Here is a 23,410-nt window from a genome sequence, read left to right on the forward strand (position 1 = left end):
TGATCTGGCTGTGCGCCACAGTGAGTGCCCAGGAAATAGATTTCAGGGGCACCTGGGTGGCTCAGTGGGTTGAGCCACAGAGTCTTGATTTGGGCTCAGGTCATGATCCCGGGGTCACGGAATCCAGCCCAGCATCGGGCTCTGCACTGAGTGAGGAGCCTGCTTAGGATTCTCCCTCTCTCTCCTCTCCCCCTCCCTCTGCCCCTTTACCCCGCTTACACACTCTCTCTCTCAAGCGAAAACATTTTAAAGAAATAGATTTTAGTAGCAAAACAGGAAAGCATCCCGATTTGACTTCAGGTGTCACTGATGTCCTAGTGACACTGTGTCATTACAAACAGAAAAGCAAACACACAAAACGGCCTGAAAGCTTTGGAAGTTTTCTTCCGAGGGTTAAAAATAAAGATCTGGCCTGCCTTCCACCAGCGCGTGCTGCGCAAAGGGCCGCGGCGACTTAACAGCTTCGGCGGGTGGACGCAGGCTCTCTGCCCGCCGGGACGGTATCGGATCCTGGAGGCCACCCCAACAGCAAGTGCGTACTGAGATGGTCCCCAAGTTTCTTTAAGGGGAAACCGCGGCCCGGCGCTGGGAAGGGACTGGTCGAGGTCCCGGGAGGAGCAGGCAGGGAGGCGCTCACGGGCGGCCCCGCGCTGTGCATTTTCCGCGTCTTCCAGCAGAGGGGCGGGCGGCGGGCGCGGCGCCCCGCATAATAGCCGCTTTGATGCCGGCGGCCGGGCGGCGGGGCGGGAGGACCCGGGGGGGGGGGTGAGGCGGGTGGAGGGCGGGAGGGGTGTGTCCGGCCGCCCGCGCCATCCCTCCGCCCCTCGGTGCGGCCGCCACACGCCGCCGGAGCTCGGACCGGGCGCCAGTTCCCTCGTCGTCGTGCCTCGCCGCGGCCGCCCAGCCCGGAGCCGGCGGGAGGAGCCCCGCGCTCGCCATGTCGGTCGCGCTCGGCAACAGGTTCCAAGGTAGGCGCCGCGGTCCCCGCGCCCCTGCCCCGCCCCCCCCCCCCCCCCCCCGGCGCGGAGTCCCCCGCCCGCCACCTGCGCGCGCGGAGCGCGCAGCGTGGTCCGCCGCGCGGGGCCCGGGGAGACCCACGCTTCCCGGGCCGCTTCTTTGTCTCCGGCAGGAGGGAAGGCGTTCGGCTTGCTCAAAGCCCGGCAGGAGAGGAGGCTGGCCGAGATCAACCGGGTAAGCGCGCGCCGCCAGGGCGGCCGGCGAGTTTCCCCCCGAGTATCCCAGAGCCCCCCGGGGCCCGCCCCCGTCCGCGAGGCTGTGCCTGGGGCCGCCTCAACCCCCTCTCTCCTTCCTCTGGGCTTCCAATTCCTTCCCTCGGCCCCTGCCCCTGTGCCTCCCGCCTCCAGGTAGGTTCCCCCCCCTCCCTCCCCCTCCTCCTCCCGCGGCTCGGGTTGCAAGTCGTTACTCTTAGACTCTGGGGAGGTAGGGCCCGCCCAGGAGCTCCGGTGCCCCCGGGCCGGGGCTCCCCGGAAGCCCGCCTGGGACCAGCTGCAAGGATGTGGCGCAGGAGGGACCCCCCCTCTTCCCCCCCCATGTGTCCCAGCTCAGAGAGGCGAGGTGGCACAGCAAGTCCAGAGTCCACATGGGGCCGCTGTGAGAACCCGGGGGTCCAGGCTGCAGGCCAGTGCTCAACCCCCGCCCCCACCCCACACCTCTTTCTCACTCCAACTTTTTAGGGAAGCTTTTCCGAGAGGCTTGATGCTTTTCTCATTGGCCCTGGTGGATTTCTATAAAGAAATCCTTCCTACTGTGGCTAGGCGCCCAATGGGCGCTCCGGAAACGTTTGCGGAACGAGCATGTAAATCGTAGAACATAAGGAAAAGTGTCAGGGCCTGCCTGGATTGGCCAAAGCTCAAGGGCAGCACAGTCCTAGCTTGGGGGTTCTGTGAGACCTGGGCTCAGGCCTGGCCTCCATCGCGGACCAGCTCTGTGGTGATCAGCAAAGGCTCTCGGGGCGGAGTGGGGGTCAGGATGAGGACTGGCTGAGGCAAGGCGTGGAGTGTGCGTGGCCCCGCACCTGCCAGGAGGGAAGACGTCGTGGACGGTGCCAGAGTTGTTTCCCCGAGGCGGTCTCCCAGATTCACTCCTAACGGGCTCACCGAAACAAGACTAGCTATTCCCCCTGACGGCTCCCTCAGCGGCTGGGCACCCAAGGTCCAAGCCCAGCTCAGAGTCCCGACGTGGGAAGCGGATGAGTGTCTTCGGGGTCCAGGCTGTGTGGAGGTGGGTCTAGGGGCTGCCTCTTGGGGGTAGTATTTCCTCTCGCTGGGGCTTGATTCCCTCCTTGATTCTTTTTGGAGGGCCTGGAACTAGGCAGCCTATCTGATTTCATTCCACTGGCTGTAGGAATCCCATGCGGGGCTCTGGGGACCCAGGGTCCCTCCAAGTAAACTCTGGGCTCCTCTCTGCCATCATTGCCCTGCCCCCGGGTGCCATCTTGAGCACAGCTAAAAGGGAGACTGGACATCTGGCTGGGGCTCTCAGGGGTCCAAGCTGCTGGGCCACCTTCCAGGTTACTCCACAGCCAGCCCGCCCTTGGTCTTGGCTGCTCTTGCCCTCTGGACAGGAGCCTGGAACCCTGACCTCATACAGCCCCCTGGGCCACTCGGCCGGGCGGCTTCCAGGCTGGCTGAATCCACCCACAGCCAGCAGAACCCTGAGCCAGAGACAACTGGAGATGGGGGAGAAGTGATTACAGTCAGACAAATCAGAGGAGCTGAGAATGTGTGGGACTTTCCATGCCAGTCCCCAGGGTGGGGGGTGGGGTAAGCTACCGGGTTGTTTGGGGAGGTAGACTGGCTTGGCTCAGGGCTCAGGTCACACAGAAGCAGAACTAGCTTCCTTTACCTGCCCACATGCTATCCTGAGCCACGTCATGTGAACCCAGGCTGCTGTTGGGCCGCTGGATCAAACCATAGGAAGGGGACTCCAGGATCAAACCAGAAGTTTGAGCTGCTTCCCACCCCAGGAGGTCGAGGCGGCCTGACCCCACAGTATGGAGTCGCGAGTGGGGGTGAAGGGGTGGGCAGAGTGCTCGCTGGCTCTCTGACCTTGGGCCATCCGCGTGAGGTAGTGGTAGTTCATTGTCGTGATTTTTCAGGGAGGTAATCTATGGAAAGCACACGGGAGAGCCGGCTGCTGTCATGATTATTATCATCGGTTTGTTTGGCGCGTTAAGACGCGGGGAGGGGAAACCCAGGGGCAGGGTCTGTGACATGCCGCAGCCCCTGCTGGCTGCGCAGCTTGGGACAGACCCTTTCATCTGGTGGAACCTTAGTCTTCCCTGCCTGAAACTCAGGGAGCAGTGATCGCTGCTCTGTTCCGAGTCCCTAGGACAGTCAGTGGAGATGAACAGACAGACAGAAGCCCTTTGCAGACTCTGAGGGAGTCACTCTGTTTGAGGGTCTGAGTCCGCTCCACCCACGACCATGACCGCAGCAGAAGTTCCCTGGGGTGGGCGGATTCTAGAGGGAACCTTGGCAGTTCAGATTGCTTTGCTTTGGGGTATAGCTTCACTGCCCCATTGGAGCAGAGCTTCTGGGGGGCTGGCCCGAGCAGTTTCCCAGTGGCCCTGAGGAAGCAGGGACGCATGGAGGATGGGGCTTCGTAACTCCCTTGCTGCATGTGCTTAAGTACCCCTGGGGCCGCTGCCTGGGGCAGAGCCCAGCCTGGCTGGCAGTTCTGGGGGCTTCTCTGGGCCAACATCCCAGTTCCCTCTGGGGCCTTCCCCCCACCCCGGGCTGGGCCAGCTTCCAAGGGGTACCAGGGCAGCTCAGTCTTAGCGATTGCTGTTATAAGAGTCAGAAGTAAAAAACTGAGGGAGACTCGGGGGTACCTGGAGGTCCTGCGGGGCTGTGTGGAAGTGCACTTTTTTTTTTTCCTGGTTCTGCTTTAGTTTTCTTGATCATTTTCCGAGCACTTGGCATGTGCCAGGCAGTGTTCCGGGAGCACTTCAGGCAACGTCTCGCTGCACACTCACTCTGATGCCATGAGCGTCTCTTCCCATTTTACAGAAAACAAGACTGGGGGGCCGGGGGAGTGGGTGGGATGAGTCAACCGCCCGGGTTTAAACAGCGTAGACTGAAGATAGCCCGTTCGTCTCTGCCACGCGTGTGCGTGAGTGCGCGTGCTTGTGGGCGCATTCTCTGCACTACTGAGGCAGGCGGGACCTGCCAGCACCTCCCACTCCCCCACCCCCCACCCCCACACATAGCTGACATTCCCTGTGCCTTGGAGGCATGGCAGGTGACCCCGGGCCAGCCGGGCCTGGCCTTATCTGGCAACGGGACAGGGTCTCTCCAGTTTCCCCACAGGGACAGAGAGAAGCGATGGGGCTGGATGGGTGCCCCTCAGAGTGCCCTTATCCTTCCGACTGAGCAGGAGGAGTGCAGAGGGCAGCGAGGGCTGCATCGCGAACTGGCCAGAGGCCAGGATCTTTAGCTAATGACTTGGGTTGTGCCTTCGCTCCGTGCACAGTGCTGCACATACATCCTCTCAGTGACTCCTCTGGGCAGAGCGTTTGTTTACCCAGATGTGCAGCAAGGATCTATAAACATCCCCGGGGGACAGGGATTACTCAGGTTTTAGAGCTGAGGACACGGAGGCTCAGCCAGGTGAAGTCACCTGCCCGAGGTCACCCGGCCAGCAAGTGGCAGAGCCGGGACTCTGACTCCAGACGGCACCCGTGGCCAGCCCGGGACGCCGTCCACCAGGTGGCCGTGGCCTAGCTGTGACACAGGCCGCTCCTGCTTAAGCGATAGGGATCTCTGGCTACTGTCCCGCCTTCCCCAGCCCTCCTGGGTCGAGTGAAGGGCACTTGGCATTCCCTATAGCATTTAGGGGCCTGATGGTTATTTCCAAACCCGGGTACCGTCTGTACTGGGAAGAACTGGTCACAGCAGGCTGGGTGTCTGTGCCCAGGGGTTATGTATCCCCAGCGACAGGGGACCTCTGAGACCTGACCAATGCCACCTTGTCCCTGCCCAGGCGAATGTGCCCAGCTGGCATCGCTGGGCACCGGTCTCTCTTGCTCCTCCTTAATATATTATAAGGGAGATGGTGATAAGCGGCCACGTGAGCCGCTGAGGATTCAGTGTCCCCACAGGTACAGCCGGTCTCGACCTTGGTGTGGCCGTGTCACAGGAAGCCGGGGATAGAATTTCGGTAGGGTCTGCTTCATTTGTGAAGTCGGTGGGGTGTTTTTCTTCAGCTGCCCCGTCTGCTGCTGGCCAGGATGCAGCATCCGGGTGAGGCCCCAAAGCTGCTGAGGGGAACGTGAGCCTGCTGTCCTCGCGGGTGCACGTTACAGCCTCCTGCCACGCACTGGGCCGGCCTGGCCCTTTAAGAGCCCGTGGGTTGTGTCAGAAGCATCTCGGCCCGGCCCAGTATGGTGCTGCCTGTCCTTGGGGGTTTCGCCCGGGGTTTCAACCACCAGCTCCTTGGATGGCCTCCCAGATGGTGATATCTGCCCGCCCCAAAATTCTGCTGCGGCTGATACATAAAGACAAGCCTGGAGGGCCAGGAGCAAGTATCCGGGAGCAGGTGCTGGAGGTACCAGCCCAGAAAGAGAGTTAAGTAGGGGGTGGGGGCGGGGCAGACAGGTGGCAGGGATCTGGAAGCCGGGACGTGGCGGGGGCTGCCAACCTCTGCTGGTTTTGGATATTCTCCCTTCCGGGCATGAGTATGCAGATGGGAATCCCAGGGATGGGTGGTAGGTTCTGATGGGCATCAGATGTTGTAGACGACCCCGAGGCAGCAGTGAGCAGGTGGGGCTGTGGGTGCTGTCCCCTCAGGCCGAGATGGGAGCACTCTGTCCCGTGTGGATGGCCCATCCCTGCCGGGTCAGCCGGTGTCCAGGGACAAATAGGGATGGCCAGAGGGTCAAGGCTTACCAGGAGGACTCCGTGGCACAATGTGGGACAGAGAGCTGTGGGTAGGTCTCTGCTTTTCCCCTTTTCACACCTAATCTCTTGGTGTGGCTTGAGTTTGGGCGACCCAAACACATCACTTTAACACTTACATGTAGGAGTCCGGGCTCTTCCTATGCACTCAGCTCTTTTATTTTTTTTTTTAATGTTTTTTTTTTTTTTTTAATTTTTATTTTATTTTTGAGACAGAGAGAGAGCATGATTTTTATTTTATTTTTGAGACAGAGAGAGAGAGAGAGCATGAGCAGGGGAGGGGCAGAGAGAAGGGGAGACACAGAATCCGAAGCAGGCCCCAGGCTCCAAGCTGTCAGCCCAGAGCCCGACGTGGGGCTCGAACTCACGGAGTGTGAGATCATGACCTGAGCTGAAGTCGGACGCTTAACCGACTGAACCACCCAGGCGCCCCAGCTCTCTTAATCCTTATGCCGACCCACTGGGGGGGGGGGCGGGGTTCTATCATTATGATTGCATTTTACAGATGAGGAAACTGAGGCCCAGAGTAGTCAAGCAAGTTGCCCAGGGCCACAGAGCTAAGAAATGCTGCAGCTGGGGTTTGAGCCCAGTCAACCTGATCCCACCTCCCTTCCTGTGACTTCTGCCCCGCACACCCCGCACCTAGGAGCGTTTATGTAGGTCCCCCGGCCATTGTGGCTTGAGGCAAGACCCTTTCCGTTCTGGGGCCTCAGTTTCCCCGGCCGTTGAACGAAGAGAACTGGCTGGATGCTCTGAGGAGTCCCTTACAGGTTCTATGCCCTTGTGGTTGTTTTAACAATCCTGCCGCCTTCCTGGGCCTTGCCCGTGGACACTCTGGTTTGAGGCGTGACCGTCTGGCTGGCAGCTTCCTAGTTTTGACCCCACGCTCCTGCCTACTTGTGGTTTCTGACTCTTTGCCGGGGATTGACCAGGCCACCATTTCATTCCAAGCCCCCTGCACCCCTTATGCCTGGAGGTCCTGACGGCACTTTGTGCAGCTGGATAAACTTGTCGTTTGGGACAGTGGGTCGGAGTGGGAGAGGGTGCCGGGGGTGGAGTAATGCATCCACCCACCCTCCTCGTCCCCCTCGAGGGCTATAGGATGGTTCCCTGGCCTCCAGAATAACCTCCTGCAGCTGCCCAAGAGGAAAGGTAGCGCTCAGTATTGACTTTCTTTGCCCAGAAGCCTGTGGCCAGGACCCCCTCTTGTTTGGGGCAAGGAGGCAGCTGGGCTGGTGAAGGGAGGCAGACAGACTTTGCTTGAATTGTTAAAACTTGGTAACCTTGAGCAACCTCCCTGGGCCTCAGTTATCCGATCTATCCAATGGGAATACCCAGAAAAGGGAAAGAGAAGCCAACCACAACCAGCCTAAGTCGGTGGGAAGGGGGGTTGCCTCCTAATCTATTTAATAGCTGATGATGGTCTGGATGATGAGCTGTGGGGGTTAGAAGTAGATTGTATGGATATAAATATTAGAAGATCGCAAGAATAAACAGCTAACATTTATTTAGTAATTACTAGGTGCCAGGCACTGTATGAGCACTTTACATGTATTTATGCTTTCATACTGCAACCCCTCGGGACAAGCCTACGAGATCTTTTTCTCCTTCCTCCAGATGAAGAAACCACAGCACAGACAAATGAAGTCATTTTCACACAGCTACTAAGTGATTCGATCCCAGGCATTCTGGCTCCAGCTTGCCGTCTGTTTCTCCTTTTGCTTTTGTTCTAAACATCTGCGGTGGCTTCTGTCTCTATCTCCTCTGTCTGGGGATCCAGAGTCAGGGCAGCAGGGGGGTGGCGGGGGGTGGTCCTGGAGTGTGGACACATAGGGTACCTGCCCACCGGACATGGCTGTGCCCCGAGGCTGGACAAGGATACGGAGGGAGGACGCCTAGAGGTGGGGAGGCTGTGGGCTGCGCATGAACAGGAACCAAGAATCCAAAGCTTGGAGCTGGGGTGGGAGCCGGCAGGCCCGCCCCTGGGACTCCCGCTTCTGCTGCCCACCTGCCTCCTCCCTGGCGCCCTGCCAAAGGCATGGTCCTCCCAGCTGCCCCAAGCCCGGGTTCAGCAAAGGCTGCCCGCCCACGCGTGAGCGGGTCAGCTGCCTGTCCCAGCCCTGGCCACTCTGTGGCTCAGGGCACTTGTCATTTTTGGCTCTAAGGAAACGCGTAATTCTAATCCCTGAGCCCCTCCAGTCTTGTATGACACGCATACGCCTTGGCAAAGCTGCTCTGCCAAGTGGAGAAAGTGATTCTGGGCTAAATGCCAGGCCTCTCCATTCATTCAACAGATGTTTCCTAAGCACCTACTATATGCTGGGCACTGCCGTGTGTGAGGCTTCTGTGGGGCATGAGACAGTAAAGACGTCCTCCTGGAACCTCTGGCCAAAGGCTTGCCTCCTCCCGGCGTCTTTCCAACACCCGCTTTCTCGGGTCACTTTGATTCCTCAGCTCAGCGGGGAAAGAGCCCAGACAGCCCCCACTGTGGACTTGAATCCCAGCTCGGGCACTTGCCAGCCATGCTGCTTTGCACAAGTCATTTGTCCTCGCTGGGTCTCCATTCTCTCAGCCCGCAAAAATTTATTGGGCACCTGTTCTGTGGCAGGGGGAGACGGACAACGGACAGCACCCTTAATAAGCGCTACGTCGTAAATTGTGTTAGGAGGCGGTTCCTCCCATGGGATAGGAGGGATGTGCGGGAAGAAAGCGGGTTGAGAGTGGAGGCTGAGGACCGCAGTGGACAGGATGGATGGGATTTGCCTCCTGGAGAAGGTGAAAGCTGGGCAAATGGGTGAAGACGGTGAGGGAGAGAGCCCCATGCAGATGTGGGCGGACGAGCGCTGCAGACAGGGGCACAGCTGGAGCTACGGTTCCCAAGGTGGGAGCGAGCCTGGCATGGGGGAGGCACTCACTCTAGTGGGGGGGGGGAGGGGGGGGGAGAACCAGTTGGACAGCCTGTCACGTGGTCATAAGCACTAAGGAGAAAACTGACTCTATCACCGAGACAATAATCTGGACGCCCAGAGCTGCTGCACCTGCCGGCTCCGGGTCAGGCCCAGTGAACGAGAATCGCTCCCTGCTGGTCCTGGGTTCGTCTGTGCGCGATTTGTCTCCAAGACCAGGGACCGTGTCCGGCCCTTGAGCCCAATTTGCCTGGATCCCTAGAGGGGGTTGGTACATGATACGGACAGGCTCTGGCTGGCGCAGGATTTCTGGTCAACCAGAATGTGGGAGCGGGGAGGGCCCCCAGGTCTCTCGCCAGGGGCTCCCGGATGTTGGGCGTTGCCCGTGCCCTTCTGCCTCCCCACGAGGGTTTTCCAGTTCCTGAAATGGTAAAGCGGAGGGAACACAGGGGCCAGGCAGTGAACCGAACGTCAGCTAAATGGGTTCCATTTCAAAATTCTGAGATTATGAACTTCCTACTTTTACGAAATGTCCTTTGCTGAACTCACGGCAACAGTCAGTGGTGATTGTTTAAAGTCTCTACTTGGCAAAATAAAACCTTGGCAGGTCTATGTTAGCACCTCCCCTTATTTTTAACTTCTTTTTGGGAAATGTTTTCTTCTGCGTTATCCCCAAGTCTGGGAACCACGGACCTATTTGTCCCTCTGCTGTGCAGATAATAGGACCTGTGACCCTGGGAGGTGCCTGGTTTGTTCAGGGTCACAGACAAGAGGTAATTGTCCTACTTTTGGGCAGAGAATGGGACGGGGGAAAAGAGCAGTGGGAAAGAGCTAGGAGAGGGAGCCAAGAGGAAGAGAAGTCCTAGACTGAGCCAGCCGGGGGTGGGGGGGGGGAGCCTCCCAGGCTGCAAGAGACAGTCATAGCTCCAGCTAAGTGGGGGCAAGACCGTGCGTGGCACCTGGTACCGAGGTCCGATGTGAAGCTGTGGCCAAGCCATACCAGGGGCCCTGGGGTTGCCCTCTGTGAGGCTGCTGGAGGCAGAGACAGACCCTGGGGTCCAACAGACTCAGGTTCCAAACCAAACCTTGCAGGGACTGCAGACATGTGATTTAACCTCTCTGGCCCTGCTGTTCCCACCTCAGTGACATAGCACAGGTCCTGCCCAAAGCAGAAATCCTGCACCAGCCAGAGCCTTTTCAGGGATCTGGATCCAAGCAAATTGAGCTCAAGGGGTAGGACAGCCCCCAGAACCAACAAGGGGAGCCGCACTGGCAGGTGGGTGTCTCCTTCCCTGTCAAAGGGGGCTGAGTTAATTTGGAGGAACTTGAACCCTGGAAGGGATCATATTCTGCCTCGTGCTTAGATATACTTGTTGCCTGAGCCCTGTCGTACAAGTACAGACTTTGTCATCAGTTAGTGGGGCATGACAGCGGGAATTTAGAAACAGATTGAGTGATTGATCTAGATAATATTTAACATGATTTTATTTATTTTTTAAGTTTATTTATTCTGAGAAAGAGAGGGAGGGAGGGAACGAGTGGGGGAGGGACAGAGAGAGAGAGGGACAGAGGATCCAAAGCCGGCTCTCTGCTGACAGCAGGGAGCCTGATGCGGGGCTCGAACTCATAAACTGTGAGATCATGACCTGAGCCAAAGTTGGATGCTTAGCCCACTGAGCCACCCCGGGGTCCCATTTAACATTTTAAACATGAGCTTCCTGTAATTTAACGATAAGGACCTTATTTCCTTGGTCTCATCTGCTCTCTTGGTGCCTCGAACAGAGCTGTATACCCTGTGGTCCCTTAAATGAGTGGAGGTCCCATGCCCGTGTTCAGTCTGCTCAGTAATGAGGAAAGCGGTGGCCAGAGACGAGAGGGGATTTGCAGAATCTGGTGCTAGGATGGGAACGTGGCCTCCGCTTTCCCAGAGGACGGGAGTATTTCCCTGAATGCAGGTTCCAGGGCTGCCTAAAGATCAGCAACAAGGCAAGTAAGCTACCTGGCCAAACAGGTACTTACTAATTTGTAGTGTTTTGTTTTAAAGCCAGGTGAATGCCTGCCATCCGCCCATCTTTGGGTGTTGGGATGAAGGATGCAGGCTGTTCATGAGATGAAATTAACTTGAAGCTCTGGCTGTGTGCGCCTCAGTTTCCTCATCTGTAAAATGGGAGCGATAATGGTAACTAACTTTTGGACCCACTGGGAGATCCCAAGAGATCGTGCAGGTTGGTGTTTCCTTCTGGAGGCTGATGTTAGTGTCCGCCCCCCCCCAAGCCCCTCCCCCCACCTGGTTCTGAAAGGCATCATGTGAGGGGACGGTAGCCCTGTTTTACAGGTGAGAGGGTAAGTGACCTCCCAAGGCTAGAGCAGAGGCTAATCATACAAGAGTTGCTGTTTATTGAGCACTTGCTGTCTTCCCAGAGTCGTACATACACGCTCCTTGGCGGCTCTTAACAAACCGGAGGAGTGGCTATGATAATTCTACCCATTTGTCAGATAAAGCAATCGAGAGGCAGACAGGAATTCATATGCTGGGGTCACATCCCTAAGGAGTTAATGCTAGAACCGGGCAGCTTGCCTTTGGGGCTCACGGCTCCGTGGACCTTGGAGCTGGGGTGCCCTGCTGGGGCAGGCCCAGTTCCCCACACTGGTAATTCGGAGGCTGACTGAAGGTATTTAGGGCAGGCCCTCCGGGCGGCACCCCGGGCTGCTGAGCATACTTCCTGCCCACGGCATGGACTGCAGATCTGTCTCTGAGGGGTTGACAGGAGGCCAGGGCAAACACTGGGGCCTCCTGCCCTGCCTGGCCAAGCCAGGCCACCTGGCGCGGGAGCAGGCACCAGGGCGATGGGCCTACGTGTCAGTGAGCTCTGCCCATTGACCCCGCGCTCAGCACTGTTCTCTCGCCTTTCAAGGAGTTTCTGTGTGACCAGAAGTACAGTGATGAAGAGAACCTGGTGGAAAAGCTTGCGGCCTTCAAAGGTAAGCTGGGGCTGTCTGCCCCACCCTCCCTGACAGAGCTGGGCTGGCCCCTGGCACGTAGGATTCCTTACCCCGCAGGGCCAGGCTGAGCCCCCGTTTCTTCCAGAACACCCCCTTCCCAGAGGGCCGTGAGGTGGGGCGGCTCGGGCGCGGGCACGGGCCCCTCCATCTGTCTCTGTGCCACCCCAGACCCCTCACCCTCGGCCGCGGGCCCAGCCTGGCCCCTCTCCCCCCAGCTGCCCGGCAGGCAGGGCTCAGGCTGGCTCCCGTCCGCTGCTGTCCAGGCCCTGCTTGCTCCCGGGGCCCCAGCACACAATCAGCTCTTTGTAGCAGCTCTTGCCTTTCCCCTCCGCGGGGGAGCGGCTCGGGAGCCCCTGCGCAGAATGGACGTTTGTGTCGCCACAGTGGGGCAGGGGGCAGAGTTTCTGCCCATTGAATCCCAGCAGCACGGGATGAAAAGAAAACAGGGCCTGGGAGCCCGCGCGGGGAGGGGGCGGCATAAAGGTCCCTCTGTTCCGGGCCCTGGCGCTTGGTTCCCAGCCAGCGGCTCGAAAGGAGAGGAGCCGTGCACATAAGGAGCGGGACAGTCCCACCTTTCCTGCCTGGGAGATGCACCGGGTGTGCAGGGAGCCCTGGCCGCTGGAGGACCTCGGCGGATATCCTCGAGGCCGCCTTCCCCCTACACCCCCCCACACACCCCCGAAGTCTTGGCAGTGTGGGCATCCTCCCTGCTCCGAGGCCAAGAGCCTGCCAAGTGCTCCTCAGGCTGCCCACAGCTTAGTTGTCCTGAGGCAGGACACTGATGGCGAAGCATTTGTTGAGCGTTGACCTTGGGGGAAGCACCTGGAATGCTGTGTTGGGAGCTCCCCCCAACTCATCCCAATTCGGCCAGGAGGGAGACGGGTGTGAGCTTGAACTTACAGATGAAGAAACTCGGGCTCAGAGAGGTGGGCTTGCTTGCGTGGGGTCACACGGCCCGCCGACGGTTTGTCTCCTTCCAGAGCCCCTGCTCTGAACCATTATGCAACGGGGCTCCTAACATTAACAAAAAGAAAAGCCAGAACAAAGACACACCCTGTCCCGCCGCCGGAAAGAGAGCCACGCAAAGGAGGAGCAGTCCATTCCCTTCTGTCTGGGTACCAGGGAGGTGGCTCTGGGAGGAGGGACAGAAGTCTCCTCTCCTTGTCTTCCTTGGGATGGAGGATTGGGTCCATCAGGGCAGAGTGGGACCACAGGAACTTACCTTGGAAGCAAAGGGGCTGTGAAGGTTTTCAAATCATTCACTCATTTGACCTCCAAATGAGCACCTACTATGTGCCAGGGCCCCTGCAGGCCTGGGGCTACAATGGGGAATACACAGAGAGCCCTGCCCAAGGCAGAGGCTAGCGGGGGAGGGTATGGCAAAGAGAAAGGCAATGCAGGGGGCGCAGATGGTGGTAGGTGCTTTGTGGGGGTGGCAGGGACCAGCCCGAAAGGCTGGGGAGCCCTGAGAATAGCTGGGAGGGACATTCAGGCCAGCATGTCCCAGCAGGAGCAGGGTGTGGGGGGGTGGGGGGGGGGTGGATGGGCCAGAGGCAGCAGGGCCAATGGGAGTGGAGCAGAGGTGAGGGAGGAAGAGGCAGCCCAAGAGGCTGGAGGGCAGGCGCTCGTGAAGGTCACAGGGACCTTCCAGGAAGACCTTGGGCTTCCCATGCTGGCTGTTCAGTGCAAAATAGACCTTGAGGGCCCTGCAGTTTTGTGGCGGGGGTGACCTGCCCAGGGCCACACGCTGCCCTCGTTAGAAGATACCAGGCTCATTGCCCTGCATATTCTCCCTTACTGTTGGGGGTTCCCGGGACCTCTTGATCAGGCAGGCGTAACTCAAGGTCTATAGGGGGGATTTAGGGGAGGGCCTGTGTACCCCGGGACCCTGTGTGTGCCACTTTGGGTCAAGGGCAGATCTATGGCGTTTCTCTTGGGAGAGCATCAGATTCTCAGTGGTGCCTACAGGCCCCCAGAAGGTTCAGAACCACAGGGACTCCTTAAATCTGACTGCCCATCAGAATCACCTGAGACACTCTAAAACCATACTAATTCCTGCCCCCTCCCCACCCTTTTCCAAACCCACTGAATCTGTATCTCAGGGCCTGGGAACCTATTCTATTCTAGTCACTGTTGCCAATGTGATTTAGATGCAGCCAGCGCAGGCTGGGGGGGAAGGGACCGGGGAGGAAGCAGCTGCCCCCTCAGCAGAGGGTCAGAGTGGCCCCCAGCATCTTTCTCCGTGGCGCCTGTGGGAGAGGGGTGTGGGCAGGGCGAGCTCTCTCTCCAGAAACAATGGCTAAGATGACGGGACTCACGTCAAGACCACCGAGGAGGATGGTGTGGGCTCCCTCAGGGGAGCCCCTGGGACCCTCCAGGGGGGTGACCCTGATTCTGAGCTAATGCCGGGTTTTGCTCTGTGATTTCCAGAGAAGTACATGGAGTTTGACCTGAACAATGAGGGCGAGATTGGTAAGTGAGGCCTCGGGTGTGCTGGGGGAGGGGGGGTGTTCGGTGGGTGAAGGGTGTGGGGTCCAGAGAGCCCCACTGACCCACTTGTGTGTGTGAGGGGCACACACGGAAACTTCCCTGTGGGCCAGGCCAACAAGCTGGTCTTACTTCTACCCTGGACCCACTGCTCCCAGATTCCTCTCCTCTCTGCTTCCCTCCCACCCACATCCCTGCTCACACCTCAGGCTCCCATGCCAGGTGCTGGGAGGACCCAGGGTAGAGGGTTTCACACCTGCCCGGGGCTGGAGATGCTTAGGCTGTTGACACCCTGGTCCAGGGGGCTGGCAGTTCCTTTGTCCTTGCCTTTGTATACTGTCCTGTCTTTGACATCGTGCTTCTGTGTGCCTTGCTTCCTGTCTTCCAGCAGACCCTTACTGTATCGTGTGGTCCAGGTGTGGGGGGTGACAAACGCCTGTCCCGTGGCACTCAGGTTCAAGACCGTATCTTGACCATCGCTAGGAATGCTATGACCTGGTCAAGGCCGGCTGAATTATCCCCATTTTACAGATGAGGAAACTGAGGCCCAGCAGGGTAACTGACTTGCTTGGGGCACGGGATGGTTAAGTGGCAGGCCCAGGGTCCAGATCCCAGCCTTTGTTTCTCAAACTGGCTTCCCACCTCTGTTTTGCCCTGAGCTCAGTGTTGCTGCTGTTGCCAGTGTTTCTACCCCTCCTCTGTCTTGTCTCCTCTTTTTAAAATATTAAAAACAAATTTTTTTAATGTTTATTAATTTTGGAAGGGGAGAGAGACAGAGCGTGAGTGGGGGAGGGGCAGAGAGAGAGAGGGAGACCCAGAATCCGAAACAGGCTCCAGGCTCTGAGCTGTCAGCACAGAGCCCGACCCGGGGCTCGAACCCACGAGCTGTGAGATCATGACCTGAGCCGAAGTTGGACGCTCAGCAGTTGCCCCTCCTTTTTAAATATTTTTATCTTTTATTTTTCTTTAGAAAAAAAAAAATTGGTGGCGGGGGGAGGGTTGCCTGGGTGGCTCGGTCGGTTAAGTGTCTGACTCTTGGTTTTGGCTCAGGTCATGATCTCACCGTTTGTGAGACTGAGTCCCACATCAGGCTCTGTGGCTGACAGTGCAAAGCCCGCTTGAGACTCTCTCTCTCCTACTCTCTCTCTCTGTCCCTTTCTCCGCTCACGCTCTCTCTCAAAATAAACTTAAAAAAATTAGGGTTATCAAATTAATGCATTTTCACGATAAAGAAAATTTAGAAAACGTAGTAACGCACAAAGACAAAAATGTCACCTACAATCCTACCTCCCAGAATATAAACTTTTTGGTTTACATCCTTCCATCCTCTGTTCTAATCACAAATGCTATTTTATACCATTTTAGAATCTGATTTTTTTCAAAAAATAATATAATATGGGTATTTTGACATATGATTAACTTTTCTTTTGAAATTATAATTAATGGGTGCACAATATTTTGTTGCAGGGAAGGCCTATAATTTATTCAGCCAATGCCTTAGTATCGCCCATGTAGACAGTTTCTAATTTTAAGCACTTTTAAAAAAAAATGTTTATTTACTTTTGAGAGAGAGAGACATAAAGCCCAAGTGAGGGAGGGGCAGAGAGAGAGGGAGGGAGACACAGAGTCCGAAACAGGGTCCAGGCTCCGAGCTGTCAGCACAGAGCCCGACCCAGGGGTCAAACCCACGAACCAGGGGATCGTGATCTGGGCTGAAATAAGATGCTTTTTTTTTTCTTTAATGTCTTATTTATTTTTGAGAGAGAGAGCGTGTGAGCAGGGGAGGGGCAGAGAGAGAGGTAGACACAGAATCTGAAGCAGGCTCCAGGCTCCAAGCTGTCAGCACAGAGCCCGATGTGGGACTCGAACGTACGAACCGTGAGATCATGACCTGAGCCAAAGTGGGACACTTCACCGACTGAGCTACCCAGGCGCCCCAAATTTTGACTATTTTTAATCATCCTGTGAAGAGCATCTTTGCGCATGAATCTTTGTCCACATCGCCGATCATTTCTTTAGAGTAAATCTCAGGAATTAGACATTCTGGGTCAAAGGCTTTTGAAGCATCTTGCCAAATTGCCTTCCAGAAAGATCTTGCCAATTCAGAGTCTGGCCAGCAGCATGGGGGAGACCTTTCACTTTTCCCCGCAGAGTGCTGCCCAGTTTTCTTTGAAATGCCCTGGACATCCTGGCACCTAGGGGTCTGGCATCTGTCCTGCCCACCCTGCTCTCGGGTGAGCTGGCGAACCACTCCCCTGGCCCTCAAATTGGCCCCCTGCCCCACTTCTGTGCCACCAGCCTTTGCCAACCCATTGTTCACAAAACAATATGAAGGAAATTGCCTAAGACCTTGGGAGCCGGAAGGTCAGGGGCAGCAATTCTGCAGAGAGTAGTGACTTTTTGGTGCCTCCCTTGTTTTTCTTGAATTTTATTCTTTTGTTGGTTTTCCTGCTCTGCAGGATATTTTTGGCATCCTCTCCCTGCCAGCGAGGTGGAACCCTAGGACCTCTGGGTGGGAGTGGCAGGTAGAGAGAAGCTGCCACCGGGCCCCTGGCAGAGTGACTTTCCATGCCTGGGGTCAAGTCAACTCCCTGACCCCACCTTGCGGGGCAGTGACTTCCTGGGTAGCGGGAGCGGCGGGCGACAGCTCACCCTCACCTCGGGGGTCCGCGGACGTGACAGAATAAAGAATCTGTTACCGAACACCTGCTTTGTGCCGGATACTTCTCGCACGTCGTCCTTCCAAATGATCCCATCAACCCATTTTGCCACTTACGGGAGCAGAGTTTCAGAGAGGTTGAGTAGTTTGCCCCAGGTCCTACAGCCAGGAAGAGCAGAGGTGGATTCCAACCCAAGTCTGTTGGATTCTAGATGCCCATGTCCCTAACCGCTAGTCTATACTGTTTCCAAAGAGAGCAGGGAGGGCATGATGGGCTCATTCACCCCAGAAGAGAAAGGCATGTCCCCAGGGAGGGGCTGTCCTGCTGGGCTCCTTCGAGTGGGTGCGGGGTGGGGCCGGCAGGGGGGTGGGGGGAGCTTTGCCAGCTTCCTCGCTTGGCCCATAGCCTGTCTCCACTTAACGGATCTGCTTTTTCCTCCGGCAGACCTGATGTCTTTAAAGAGGATGATGGAGAAGCTCGGGGTCCCCAAGACCCACCTGGAGATGAAAAAGATGATCTCAGAGGTGACAGGTGGGGTCAGCGACACCATCTCCTACCGTGACTTCGTGAACATGATGTTGGGGAAGCGGTCGGCTGTGCTCAAGCTGTGAGTACCGCCCGCCTCTCCTGGGGCCCCTGAAGTCAAAGTCACTGTTGCGCGGACAGAATTCCTTGGGTGGTGTACTGGACCAGGTTCTCAATTTCTCCGAACCCGATTTCCTTTTGTGTCAAATGGTCACATTAACGTGTACCTTGCAGGCAGAGTTCGCCTGTAGCAGAACTTCCTGTAGAGTCAGACTCAGTAAGCAGCAACCGTGGTGGTGACGGCAGTGATAAATCTACTGGGAAACCTTCTGAGCCTCAGTTTCCTCGTTTGTAAAATGATTCTACTACATTCCCTGGGGAGTCTCTTGCATTGAACGTACAAATGAAAATATACCAAGCTCATTTGTCATGAAGGGGGAGGTTGAGGCCCAGGGAGGCTGAAGGACTGCTCATGAGCCCACGGGTCAGGCCGCAGAGCTTTAAGTGTGGGGTGGGCTGGGGCAAGAGGTATGGCGGGACAACCATCAAGGTTAGACCGCGGTGCACCTGCGAGGCCAGATGGCAGCCAGCAGGAGGCCTGATGTTTTTGGAAAACACCTAAGATTTAGGGCATTTACTGCATGTTGGGTGCTGGTCTACCCCGTGACTCCATAGATTTATCATTTATTAATTTAGCAAATATTTACCGAGCACCAGCTATGTACTAAGGATTATTCTAGGTGCTGGGGACACATGAATTGCTGGGCTCGTGGAGCTTCATTCTAATGACAAGAGACAAACACAAAATCAAAACCCCGAAAAAGCTGAAACACCAGATTGCAATGGCGTAGTACAGAGAAAAATAAAGTGGACAAGAGGAACAGAGATGGACGGCATGGTGGACAGGGAAGATCTCACTGAGAAGACAGCTTTTGACCGGAGCCCCGAAGGAGGGAGATGTGAAGAGATGAGCCATGTGAAGATCTGAGGAAAAGCATTCCTGGCAGAGGAAACAGCAAGTGCAAGGGTCCTGAGGCAGAACTGTGCTTGTGGGCCTAAAGGAAAAGCATGGAGGCTAGTGTGTCCGGCCATCAGTGAGCGCAGTGAGTGAAGATGAGTTTGCAGAGACGGGCAGACACGGGACCTTGTAGGTCACGGTCCCACGTAGCGCTTGGCACTAACGTGGAGGGATGCCATTGGATGACTTTAAGCTAGGGGCTGACTTTTTAAAAAAATATTTATTTATTTATTGAGAGAGAAAGAGCATGAGTGGGGGAGGGGCAGCGAGAGACAGGGAGAGAGAATCCCAAGCAGGCCCCACACTCAGCACCCAGCCGGATGCAGGTTTCGATCCTGCGACCTCAAGATCACGACCGGAGCTAATGTCAAGAGTCAGACGCTTAACTGACTGAGCCACCCGGGCACCTTGGGGCTGACTTTTAAAAGCCTCTGTCTGCGGTAGGGGTGAGAGTGGCCGCAGGGAGACTGTGCAGGCACGAGATGAGGCCACTCAGCCTGGAGAGGGTACAGAGGAGGTAGGCAGAAACCGTTGGAATTGGGAATGATTTGGGAGACAGAACTGGAAGGTTTGCTTCCATGCCCAGATATGGGGTATGTATAGGCTAACAAGGAGTCAGATGATTCTGATCTGTCTGGGGTCTGAGTCACCGAGTGACGTTGCTGTTTGCTTTAGGGGCAGCGCAGGTGGGGAAGGCAGGAATTGAGAGTTGAGTTTTTAGGGGCGCCTGGGTGGCTCAGTCGGCTGAGCGGCCGACTTTGGCTCAGGTCACGATCTCGTGCTTTGTGAGTTCGAGCTCAGCGTCGAACCGTGAGATCATGACCTGAGCCAAAGTCGGCCGCTTAACCGACTGAGCCACTCAGGTGCCCCTCCTAGATGTTACCCCTGAAGGCTTGGGAGGTTCTTGAACACCTGAAGGGGTTTTGAGCGGAGCCACGGCTCTGCCTCCTTCCGGGAGCGTGTTTAGGGGAAGACGCATGGCTTAGAATACAGAGTTCTCTGCACGTTGGTTTTCTCTTCTGCGAAAAAGGGGCTAGCCACCCCTTCCACACAGAGAAGATCCCATGGAGAATGGGTGCAAGGGCATTCTGTTGGGGACCCTACAGACCCGAGGGCGGGGATGATCTTTCCCCTGATGAGGGAAGGAATCCTAATCCTGTTTGTTTTTTTTTCTCCATCTTCCAAACCAGAGTCATGATGTTTGAAGGAAAAGCCAACGAGAGCAGCCCCAAGCCAGTTGGTCCCCCTCCAGAGAGAGACATTGCCAGCCTGCCCTGAGGACCCCCGTCTGGACCTGCCCCCATTCCTCCCCACTAATCTTGCTGCCCTTCTTGACTCATTGTGATTTGTCTTCTTTGTTTTGTTTGGTCTTGGTGCGTTTGTTTATTTTTTTAATCAGCAGAACCGGTGATCACTTTGTAAAGCACAAATTATCTGCCTTCAAGGGGCTCTGGGTCGGGGAGTTCTGAGCCTTGGTACCCTCCCTCTGTTCTTCCCTCCTCCCCCCTTCCCTGTGCAGCAGGGCTGACATCAAACCAAAAACTGGAGGGGGCAGGGCCAGGACGGGGAGCCTGGAAGGCTGTGGTCCTCATGTTTGGAGCCGGCACAGTCCGTCCTTCCAGGGTCTTGGAGCTAAGTCCAGGCTTGCTGGCCTGGCCCTGGTGAGGACCACAGCCCACTCTCGGAAGGCCCTGGAGTAGGTTTGCTCGGACAGCTCTGTGGTTTGTGCTCTTAGGTTGTCTAGGGCGTGGCCACTCAGTGTCCCATTTCCCCAGCTGATTCCGCCTCAGTCCACACTTATCATCCTCAGGGAGGTGACAGAAGGAGAGAGGGAGAGAGCGGCTTGGCAATCTGAGCCCTTCCAGAAGGTTCCAGAAGGAATCCTCAGGCCTTGCCTGCAGCCACACCTTTATGGGCAGCTCAGAGGGAAAGTGCAGCCCCCTTGCCCTTTGCTGGGGCAGCAAAGGGGGTAGAAGGGAGGCGAGGGGCCTTGGGAGGTGTGTCAGTTCAGTCTGGTGGCACCTTTCGGGGAGGATGCTGAGGGTAGCAGGATAGGAAAAGGAGGGATAGAGTACTTATGGCAAAAAGTCAGCCCCACTAAATAAGCCAAGAGCTGAGAAACAGAAGGTTGCCTTTCTGATCCCAATCTGCTTGAAACTTGACTGTGCCCCCCCTATTTGACTTACCACCTTACATCATTCATTCATTCATTCATTCCCCCATGTAGTCATTCAACAGATATTTATTGACCACGTATTATAAGCTTTAAGCCTCCCCACTTTGTCCCGACATGTGCCTGTCCTCTCACCCCTTTCTCCATCCCAAAACTTTGAGCTTGGGGATTGGATTGGGGTCCCTTGTGATGGACTCCCAGTGTTTTAGGACCCTGATCTGCTCTGTAGGTTAGCTGGACTGGACCTCTCGTTTCACAGGCGAGAAAACTGTGGTGTTCACAGGGATTAAGTGCCTTGCCAAGGAAGGGGTTAATCGGGAGACGGAAGTTTGGACTGGAACCCAGGTGTTCAGATGCCATGCCCATGCCTCGCCTCTGCCCTGGGCTGTCTCAGTCAGTGATGCCAACAAGAGAAGGTGCAGGGAGGGGAAATCTCCTAGGTCAACGATTGAGGAAGGCCCTGGGCCAGGACTCACCCTTCCCAGTGCCTCCAGGTCAGCAACAGGGTTTGGGTAAGGGCCAGGGTGCTCTCCAATTCTGCCTTCCCTAGAGCTTCTCTGCCAAGCCATTTCTCAGAACTCATACAGGAAGGTGTCAACACTCAGCCCCATCTTGGCTGAGCAGGGACCCCAGCCCTGACCCCATCTGTTCCGGAGTCCCTTATACCGCCCACTCAGGACTTAGATGCACTCATCCATTGAACATATTTATTAAACACCTGCTATGGGCCAAGAGCCAAGGACCCAGAAGTGAACTGGACGGACTCCTAGAATTTAGAGTCCTGTGGGGAAGTCAGACCCAGGCAACGACGAGTGAGGTGAATGTTAAGAAAGAGGGGACTATGGGGTGATTACACTGCAATCCTGGGCCCGAGACTGAGCCATGAGTCTTGGAGAAGTCTTCACCAATCCTTAAGTGGAAACGTCTGGGTGCTGTTGGAGGGGGGAGCCAGTGTGGGCTCCCTGCAGCTCCTTAGTGACCCATAATCAAGGGCCCAGGGAGCTGCCCTTAGAGCAGCTTGGGGGAGTGGAGCAGGTGGGGGATGGGGAAATGCCCGGTTGGGTTAATCTACTAGTCTCAACCAGTTCAGGAGCAAGATTATTTGGCCATGACTGGCTGATCCTCAGCCTAAGGAGCTGCTTCAAATGCACAAGCCTAGTTGAAGTTTAAACCCCAGCAAAACAGTTCTCCCTGCAAATGTAAAATCTTACTCCATCACCTCCTCTGCCTTCCCCACCCCCCACCCCCCACTCTGGAGATCATTAGATGAACAGCTGCCTGTCCCCACCCCTTCCCACTGTCCTCTCTTTGGGACAGGCTGAGACCTTTGAGCAAGGTAACACCTTCCTTAACTACCCGTTATAGTCAGTGTAACTGTTCCTAACTAAAGAGAGGAGAGCAGAAGCAATCAGGCTTACTTGAGGAGGTCCCACAGTTTATAAGACTGTAGAAAGCCTCCTTTAAGGGAGGGGAGCAAGGAGGTGTGTCCCCAGCTTCTGGAAAGGGCAGGAAAGAAAGTTCTCTCGTTGGATGGGGAGCATCCTGGGAAACACCACTAGTTCCTCCACCATTTCCTAGAGGGAGAGGGGCTCAAAAGTGGTCCCGGAAAAGGGGGTGTGTGCATGTATTTCAGATCGTGGCTATTGGCTCTAGGACTTCTTCAGCTGTCTTTTTTCTGAAAGACCAAATCTAACTAATGCAACCAGCAACTTGGGTACTGCCAAGTATGGCTTTGTCCCGGTGACTCAAAAGGAAGGAGTTTGCTAGGCAAGTTCAGGTGGATGAAGTGTGTGTGTGTGTGTGTGTGTGTGTGTACACGTGTACGCATATAAGTGTGTGTGGTGCTGGCTATCATCTCCACGGACTAGAAATAAAACAGACAAACTTATCAGTGTCTTGATTTGTGTATTTTGGGGACAGTTCCTGGGCTCAGCAAATTCAGGAGACAGCGAATATAGTGACAGTTCGAAAGAATGTGTCCTGTGTGCCGGGCTCTGTTAAATGCTGAGCTTCATTTACTCCTCACAACAGCTCCACGAGACAGGTTCTGTTACGTTATCCTTGCTTTAAAAAAGCAGCCTTGAAGCAGATCAGCAATTTTGCTGAAACCAAACAGTAAAGTAGAAGAAAATGATCCCCATCCGCGGCGTTAACCCCTAGGCTCCAGATTTAAGAATTTCTGTCCCAGAGCATTTATAATTCCAAAACAAACACCTCTACGTAGGACTGTAATAGTCATCAATCGACACATCCGGACAAGCTGGATTCTAATCCTGCCTTCACCCCTTTCTGAGGGGCACTGGGGAATTTTCTAAACTTCTCATCAATTAAATGGCAACAATAAACCCCTCGGTGACTAGGATGTCTTGGACGTTAAATAACACACGTTAAGTGTTTTTGCGCAGTTTCCACGCTCTTGCTCGGGAAATGATTACCCTGGAAGGAGCCAAGCTGATCTCTGGTGCCCTTTACCCTCTCATTTCAGCCTTCCTGCTCAGACACGGAAGAGTCCTCCGTGGCCCCACCCACCCACCCACCCACTTTTCGAACCTGTTCCTCCACACCCCCCTGCAAAGCCTCTCTCAAGAGCTGCCCCCTGGAAACGTCTGTCAGGTTTCCTAACTCCTCTCACTCGGGGACTGTTAGTAACCACCTACACCCCAGTGTTAATGTGAGGTCTCAGCGGCACAAAGGAGTAGGGGGAACGCGAGCAGGCGCCT

General features: G+C 55.9%; 1 protein-coding gene across 2 annotated transcripts; it reads left to right on the forward strand.

The window, feature by feature from the left end:
• Positions 1 to 803: 803 nt before the first annotated feature.
• Positions 804 to 22,578, forward strand: AIF1L (allograft inflammatory factor 1 like). 2 transcript variants are annotated; one of them, XM_042964820.1, is made up of 6 exons: positions 804 to 968; positions 1,130 to 1,191; positions 11,740 to 11,806; positions 14,258 to 14,299; positions 17,419 to 17,581; positions 19,708 to 22,578. In XM_042964820.1, the coding sequence occupies exons 1-6, from the start codon at positions 938 to 940 to the stop codon at positions 19,793 to 19,795; spliced, it is 453 nt and encodes a 150-aa protein (XP_042820754.1). In that variant the 5' UTR covers positions 804 to 937; the 3' UTR covers positions 19,796 to 22,578. The 2 variants fall into 2 exon arrangements, with proteins under 2 accessions (XP_042820754.1, XP_015391558.2); XM_015536072.2 differs by lacking the exons at positions 804 to 968; positions 1,130 to 1,191 and adding an exon at positions 9,570 to 9,597.
• Positions 22,579 to 23,410: the final 832 nt, after the last annotated feature.

The sequence above is a fragment of the Panthera tigris genome, chromosome D4 (genome assembly GCF_018350195.1).
Source record: "Panthera tigris isolate Pti1 chromosome D4, P.tigris_Pti1_mat1.1, whole genome shotgun sequence".
Lineage (NCBI taxonomy): Eukaryota > Metazoa > Chordata > Mammalia > Carnivora > Felidae > Panthera > Panthera tigris.

Coding starts and splice junctions, on each gene's coding strand:
- AIF1L (XM_042964820.1), top strand. CDS start 938: ATGTCGGTCGCGCTCGGCAACAGGTTCCAAG. Junction 969..1,129: donor GCTCGGCAACAGGTTCCAAG/GTAGGCGCCGCG, acceptor TGTCTCCGGCAG/GAGGGAAGGCGTTCGGCTTG. Junction 11,807..14,257: donor AAAGCTTGCGGCCTTCAAAG/GTAAGCTGGGGC, acceptor TGTGATTTCCAG/AGAAGTACATGGAGTTTGAC.